Source organism: Ostrea edulis, chromosome 3, assembly GCF_947568905.1.
Source record: "Ostrea edulis chromosome 3, xbOstEdul1.1, whole genome shotgun sequence".
Taxonomy (NCBI): domain Eukaryota; kingdom Metazoa; phylum Mollusca; class Bivalvia; order Ostreida; family Ostreidae; genus Ostrea; species Ostrea edulis.
In genome coordinates this window covers 1,459,240-1,467,446 of record NC_079166.1, presented here as the reverse complement: position 1 = coordinate 1,467,446, position 8,207 = coordinate 1,459,240, and the positions used below count along the sequence as shown (strand labels likewise).

Below are 8,207 nucleotides of genomic sequence, written 5' to 3'. Positions count from 1 at the left end.
AGCTTTACACATTCATTTTACATCTGTTTGCATTCAACAATTCAAGGAAGCCTCTACCACGTGACAGTGTTATCTATATAAATGGATGTCTTGTCCAGCAAAGTGCAACACAGTCTAATCAATTCACGAAAATGAAGTTAGAAAATAACTTACGTGCAGTATTTCTATTCTTTTGCGTTGCAGGACATGCTTTAGGTGAGTGTTAGTTATGGCGGTAAGCAGCACATTTTAAAAATCTTATACAGAGTTTTTTTTAGGTTTCACATAAATTAAATGTCTACTAGAAAGATGAAGATAACGAACAGTGATCAATCTCATAACTCCTATAAGCCATATAAAATAGATAGCTGAAGAGACATTATTTGTCGAAATGCGCATCTGGTGCATCAAAATTGGTACCGTATAAGTTTTACATTATGACTCCTGGGTCGAGGCCTCTGCTGGTGGACTGTTAGTCCCTGAGGGTCTCCACAGCCCAGTAGCTAAGTACTTCGTTACTAGCTTAAAAATACGGATGTATATTCAATTATTGTTATAAAATTTAGAAATTCATTTCAAATTTAAGGATTATCTCCCTCACGCATAGCTCTTATCCTTAGACGAATTTGACTCCACTTTTTTGGCACACTGTTTTTCCCTATAATACCTCTAAAACTTCATTGTTATTTCGGATTTCAAACATTTCGGTTGAGCATCACTGAAGAGACATTATTTGTCGAAATGCGCATCTGGTGCATCAAAATTGGTACCGTATAAGTTTTACGTAGTTGGACAAAAAACAGACCCCTGGAAAGACCTGGGCCCAGTTTTTCGAAGGCTGGTTAACTTTAACACTGGTTAAGTTTAACGTAGTGTTAACTCCTAACCAAGTGATTAGCTAACACAATGGTTAAATTCTGTTTTTCGAAAGCAATTCCACATATTTAATAGTTAACACTGTGTTAATTAATCGAGTTAACCATTTGCAAATCATTTGATTACCCATAATGCACACGTACTTCCTATGTAAACAAAAGAATGTAGGAGTAGATAAAAGTCTTGTTTGTGGGAGATAGCTGATGAAATGTTCATGTATTGGTTAGTTTCGAAATGCATGACAGTGACTGTGGGCCATGTACTTATACTTGTATATTCAATTTGAATAATCATAGAATCATTAGAGCATTATATAATGATATATACTAGGCCCAAGCCTAGTTGAAAAAAAAACCCGGTGTCTATCTTGTAGAAAGCAGGCTCAATGCATAGTTTATCAAAGTGGAGGTTAATAGAGAGTCGGACAAGTTGATTTCACAATTGTCTGAAAATACTTGACAAGCCAAAACAAAATAATTTATAAACCCCCTCACTAAAATGAGTTCTTCTAAACAAGTCGAACCTCAAATCCAAGTTGCGTGATGGGGGGGGGTGGGGGGTTAAGGTTTATCAGCAAAATATATGGGTTCAGTTCATCAGTTCAAGCTTACATTTCAACTACCAATCACTGATGCTATGATATGAAAAAAGCGGGGAAGGGGGTTGTAAGACTTTGCATGTAAAAATAACAGTAAACGTACGTTGTCAGAAATAAGGGGGTGGGGTGCTACATGTTTTGAAATAAGAAATAAACATAGGGTTTTCTATATTGTTTAATTCATAATTGGATAAAATTTATGGGAGGGGTTTAACGACGATGCTAGTCTATAAAAATATTTAAATCTCTAAGAATATCTAACTTTCTTTTTTATACTCTTAATCGTATTTTCCCCAAAGCAGTTAAAAATATTCATGAAGAAAATGATAAATTAATTTACCTTGTGATAGTCTGTTCACATACATAACTATAGCAGTTTATATCTATGTTCTTTTTATGGATTTATTTATTTTAATATTTTTGTTTTGAATACAATACTTGATCCACCACGTCATTTCTACTAAGGGATATTAATCTGGAATACCAACAATGAAAAATTCTTCTTCCTACGTTTGTGTTCACAAGTATTCTGTATTAGCCTGAAATGAATACTGTTCATATTAGATAACCTTAAAAAAAGAAAATAAATTATACATGCATGCACGTTTCATGCATGCAAATCTTCATTTGAATCAGTTTTCAAAAGGTCAAGGCCAGTGCAAACGATAATGTTTTTAAAGTTGGCGTTTCAATGGAAATGATCATCATGATCTAAGGGCCTACATGCACTTTGATATTTGGAAGAAAAAATAGGTAAAATTACATCTTAAGCATGCGTCCTGTTCCAGGATTTCATATAAGTGAATATAATACGAGTCCCCCCCCGCCGACACCCCCACCCCCTATTCAAAGTTTGTGCCGAAAGTATCTATAGATACGTGCAAGATATTGCTACTGACAGAAAAGTTTAACACCATCATCCAGCTGTAGTAGTTTTTTTTGCATTAGCTGTTTCTCTTGGGTAAATTTCATGAGATTTGACGAATATACCAATTTATGACAACATAAACAACACACCGTCATAGTTCAGCATCAGTACACACCTCAGAATGTCCGAGTCTTTGAAATTTGCATGATTTTTGGTCTGAGGCGGACAGAAAATGAAGTTGGTGGCCATTTTTAACAGCTGTGTTAAAACTTAACAGGTACTGGAGGTGGATTAAAGTTAACACAACGTTAACACAGTGTTAACGCAAACTCGCATTTTGAAAAACAGTTAATCACATGGTTATCTTTAACACAGAAGTTAACACCGGGTTAACACTGTGTTAAAATAACCAACTTTCGAACAACAATCGTGCTTTTATTTGTAAATTTTGAACGTAGGTGAAATGGAAGGAAACGCGACGATGAACAACATATGTATAAGAGAGAATTAATAGAAAACCCTAACTTTTTGGGAAACTTTATTTACCCTCATTCTTTTTCGTTAGAGTTCCGTGACCTCTGCAAGACCATTTGCGCTGCGTTTTGTTGTTGATGACTGTCACAATGCACTATTTACAACAGTTATGTTCTATCACTTTTGTTAGATGAATAAGTGGATAAAATATCTAAAATGGTTTTGCAAGATGATATTTTTTTGACAGCTGTCAGTGCACTCCATGATACTTTCGTTTTTATCTGACCTTATGTGGCTGTGGCGGATAAATAAATGTATATAATATACATTGGGTGTGCTCACCACAACGATCACGGTACAATGTAAACATTTTATCTATATTTTATCACATGTTTCGTATTATCCATAAATCATAAAAGGATGAAAATTACGAGCAGTTATCAATCTGATAAGTTCTATCAAAATTAAAAGTAGAGAAAATGAACATCTGGATATACCACAAATGGGATCGTGTGCCTAGGAGGAGTAAGCATCACCTCTCGAACGGCCACACCCAACGTGAACCCTATACCTTGATCAGGTCCCAATCATGTAGTTTTCGGTATTGTTCTCTATATCTCTACCACGTATTCATGGCGATTTATCTTTGTGCAATTGAATAAATATAATTTTCATTGTCCAAGTCAAAACACCCTATTGCTAATAAAATTTCAAAGAATACTTTGCTAATATAACTATACATTGATTTAATATATCCCAGTGAAGTCGAAATCAAAGGCACCACAGAGTTCTCCACATCTGCTTCCCACTTAGATATTTTATTGAAAATAGATATGAAAGGCAAACTAACAACTCAACTTTATAAAAGAAACTGGATGATTTCAAATTCTCCATCGTCAACTTCCCACATTTTTGTAGCAATATTCCATTATCGTCCGTATATGATGTTTATATATCTCAACTGATTTGATACGCAATATCTTATTTTGCATATAATCAGTTTTTAATTCGAGACAGGCTATTGACAAACAAAGTTTTGACAGTGTCGTTTGAAATCAGGGTTTCGCAAATTATATGGTAGTTATAACGATCTATATTGCCAACACAAATTGTCATTGGGTCAAATGTTGCCTGACATGTTTCATACCCATTGTTAAGCGGTTCTTGGAACACTGCTTCTGACTAAGGATATCTCCGTTCACCTGATCTAGTTATAGTTCTCACGGCGGATGTGACCGGTCACAGAGATATTATTACTCCCTCTAGGCACCTGATTCCACGTCTAGGGTCCGAGATTGTCCAACTTTCTATTTTTGAATGCTTAAAGGAGTCATGAGATTAATCATTGCTCGTTTATCTTCATTCACTTTTTCACCGCCATTGTCAACCGACGGAAATCCGCCATTGCGGAGATGAAAACTAAACATCTGGACGCGCTAAATAAAAATACAGATGAAATCACACAGAAAATGGCGGAACTCAAACAGATCATGTCCGACTTGAAATCAATCCTAAAATCCAATGACGTCTCCTTAACCTCTACTTACAAATCTAGGAATTCCCAATTTAGAACATTACCGCCTAAAGTCCGAGTCACAGCACCGAGTCTCTCTCCTCAGAAAATAAACAAAGATCAGCTCAATGTAATGTTCGGTTCTCTGTCGCCATTATCCATTAACACAGAACATGGCGACACAATGAAGTCAGCAGAAGCTGTATCGTCTCCTCCAGTCAAACCACTGCTTGATGAGCCGCGCGTCACCGCCACCATAGACACTAGGTATGACTTTCTATACAGTGTTAGCTGTCTGAGTGAAGATCAAGTCTGGACATGCGGGACTAACGAAACCATGAAGCTGCTCGACCTCCAGAGTAAACTACTGACATCAATAAAAACCAAGTCAGGGGACGAACCAGAGGACATAGCAGTGACACGGGACGGGGATTTTGTTTATACTGACCCTAGTAATAACACCGTGAACTTAATTAAGAATAAAAAGATACAGACCATGATCACACTACAGGGGTGGAGACCTCGCTCTGTCTGCTGTACCGCGGCTAACGACCTCCTGGTTACCATGTACAGTGATGATCTCAAACAATCCAAAGTCGTGCGTTACTCCGGCTCCACAGAGAAACAAAGCATTCAGTTTGATGATCAGGGTCGTCCTCTCTACTCATCTGGTGGTGATAAATACCTCAGTGAGAACAGGAACCTGGATCTCTGTGTGGCTGACAATAATGCTAGAGCAGTAGTGGTGGTCAATCGGTCAGGAAAACTCCGATTTAGATACACTGGTCATCCCTCTAATATCAAGCAATCATTTACTCCACATGGCATCACTACAGATAGCCAGAGTCACATCCTGACAGCAGACCATGACAATCATCGTATCCACATCCTAGATCAGGACGGGCAGTTCCTCCGTTACATTCACTGTGATTTACGCGATCCATTAGGTTTATGTGTGGACATCAGAGACAACCTCTTTGTGGCTGAGTGGGGCACTGCTAAAGTGAAGAAAATCCAATATCTATAAACACAGTGTTAATTACACAGCTCTACAGTGTTAATTACATAGCTCGACAGTGTTAATTACACATCTCTACCCAGCGTTAATTACACAGCTCAACACAGTGTAATTTACATAACTGTGTTAATTCCTGTTAATTACATCAGCTTGTTAATTACAGTCCTGTGTTAATTACAGTCCTCTGTACATTACAGTCCTCTGTTTGTGATGTGTAACATGTACTTGTGTTTGTGAGTTTAACAGAACATTATTTTGTTTGTGAATTAATTTGTGTTTGATTCTCCAATGTTTATATTAGATAAACATGATACAGAGTTCAGTCTTACATTATTACTGAGTACTTACTTAGATTTGTAGTACTGTAACAGAGAGTGACCCCAAACGTCCAGTCTTCATCACAGATCTTCAGATTCAAGGTCACAGTCTTCTGTTGACCATCAATAACATCACACCACTTATCTAAATCTCCACCGTCCTACAAAATAAACAAAGTGTAATCATATCAAACTGAATTGTCAAGGATAGTCTGTGATATGTAAATGTAATGGGAAGGAAAAGAAGATATGGCTGAACCGGCAATCGAATTCAAGGCCCTTCGTTCCCATGATATGACAGGACCAGGAATTGGACCCCAGACCCCTGTATTACTAGTCAGGTGCTCTAACCACTGAGATATCCAAACCAATATCCATGGTTTGACTGGACCGGGAATCAAACCCGACACCCCTGTATTACATAAGTAATAGTCAGGTGCTCTAAACACACAAAACTATCCAGGCCGATATCCACAATACAAAGTGAGCTTTTCCTATTGAAATTTATCTGTTGTTATTGACTTTTTACATTGTCATATTCTTCTCCACAACCACTTGGCCAATTTCAATCAAAACTGGTACCATTCATCCTTAGGTAAAGGGATTTCATGTTTGTTCAAATGATTGATTGTATCTTGTTTAACATTTAAATTAGACCTATATTCAGCACTTGCAGCCATTGAGCAGTGAGGATTCTTTAGCGTGCCACACCTACTGTGACACGGGACATCCGTTTTAAGGGTAATATCCGATGACCCATTACATTCACATCTGATGTCGAGCGTCTGCCGATGGAACTGTTACTACCTGTTTTAACAACTTATGTTTGTTGTGGCCAGGATTCGAACCCTGGCCTTCCACATCCGGGGCGTGTGCTCTAATCTCTAGACCACCACGGTGGTACCGTTTGTTCAAACCAAGGGTCAAAGGGAAAATAATCAAGAAAAGGCAAAAATAGGGTGGGTTATTTAAAAATCTTCTCAAGAACCACTGGGTCAGAAAAAATGAGATCGATGTAAAAGTTCCCTGATATAGTATAGATACAAGTTTGTTAAAACCATGGCCTCCCTGAGTTTGGGTAGGACCTCATCAGGGGTTCAAAGTTTTACATGGAGATATAAAGGAAAAATCTTCTTCAAAACAACGAGAAGGTTATAATTAATCATATCAATATGCAAGCATCCCCAGGTAGTGCAGATTCAAGTTTGTTTAAAATATGGTCCTCGGGGAAGGGTGGGGGGTTAACCACAATAATGGACACAAGCTTTTACGGGGATGTATAGGAAAATGTTTTTGAAATTCTTCTTAATCTCAAAAACAACAGGGTCATGATTAGTCATGTTAATATGCAAACACGTTCATATAGTGCAGGTAATTCACTTTAACAAATCATTTTCAAGTGTAGCAAGTGTGTGGATTCAAGTGTTTTATATGCCTGCGACTATAGCTGGGGAGGGGGAGGCATATTGTCCTGTCCTGTATGCCTGTCTCCTACTTTAACATTGCTACTAACTTTTGAATTGTAAGTCATATGGCTCTCATATTTCACATATCAGCATTCTATGTAAAAAAAAACCTTCCTGATATTACCAGGGATTCCAGCCTTGTGACCTAAACCTTAGTGTTGGAGTTTTCTTTAAAAGAAACCCAAACTTAGACAGTATATCCTGAACTATTTAAAGTACAGCCTTTAGATTTTGTATATAGATTCCTTCTGACAGAACCTTTCATTTTACATCATTGTCTGTGACTTTGAGCTGTAGTGTGGATCCTTTTAGCTTTTATCTCCGATAATATACTACTTTTGAAATCAAGAGGCCCACAATTCTTATTGGTCACATGGATACTAGTGAAAAAGTATCGACACTACTCTCACAGGCTATGAAATCTAGAAAAAATTCTTGTTCTGAACATCTAAGCTAAATTCTAATGTTCAGCAACAGTTTAAAAAAAGATGTGGTCTTAAAATTTCGCTGCCCTCAAAAGTGCATACACTGATGAAAGGCTTGAAATAATAGGTGTATTAACATTAAAATACATTTATCAAAAGATCATGAAATGTACAATTTTGGTAGAGATTTCCTGCTCTACATCACTATGCATTTAGTGTTTCTTACATGTGTGTGGTTCTTGAAAAGAAGATTTTTAAAAAAATTGGTCAATTTTTGGCAGATTTTGCTCTGCACCTAAGGCCCAGGCATGCAAGAATCCTGAAATTTACAATTTATACTCCCCTTGTTCCAAATATGTTTCATACCAAATTTGAAAAGAATGGAATGATATTTATCAAGAAGTTAACCATGTCTATTGTTCACACTTGTAATAACTGACCATTTTGGCCCCACCCTGATACCAAAAACCCCTACCCCTGGGATCATCAAATTTACAATTTTGGTAAAGGACTACCTGTTCTTTCTAAATAGCTATTTATACTTACAATTTAGTATCAACAGCACTAAAGAAGATGTTATTTAAGTGTTTTACACATAAACATTATATATCAAGTTTGACCCCGCCCTGGGGTCAGAACCCCTACTCCAGGGATCATGAATTTTACAATTTTG

General features: G+C 37.1%; 1 protein-coding gene across 1 annotated transcript; it reads left to right on the top strand.

Annotated features, from left to right (window-relative positions):
• Positions 1–4,174: 4,174 nt before the first annotated feature.
• On the top strand, positions 4,175–5,401 carry LOC130053110 (E3 ubiquitin-protein ligase TRIM71-like). The gene has a single exon (XM_056159695.1). It carries the CDS (start codon positions 4,208–4,210, stop codon positions 5,333–5,335), a length of 1,128 nt encoding a protein of 375 aa, XP_056015670.1. The 5' UTR covers positions 4,175–4,207; the 3' UTR covers positions 5,336–5,401.
• The last annotated feature ends 2,806 nt before the right edge of the window (positions 5,402–8,207 follow it).

Coding starts and splice junctions, on each gene's coding strand:
- LOC130053110 (XM_056159695.1), top strand. CDS start 4,208: ATGAAAACTAAACATCTGGACGCGCTAAATAAAAATACAGATGAAATC.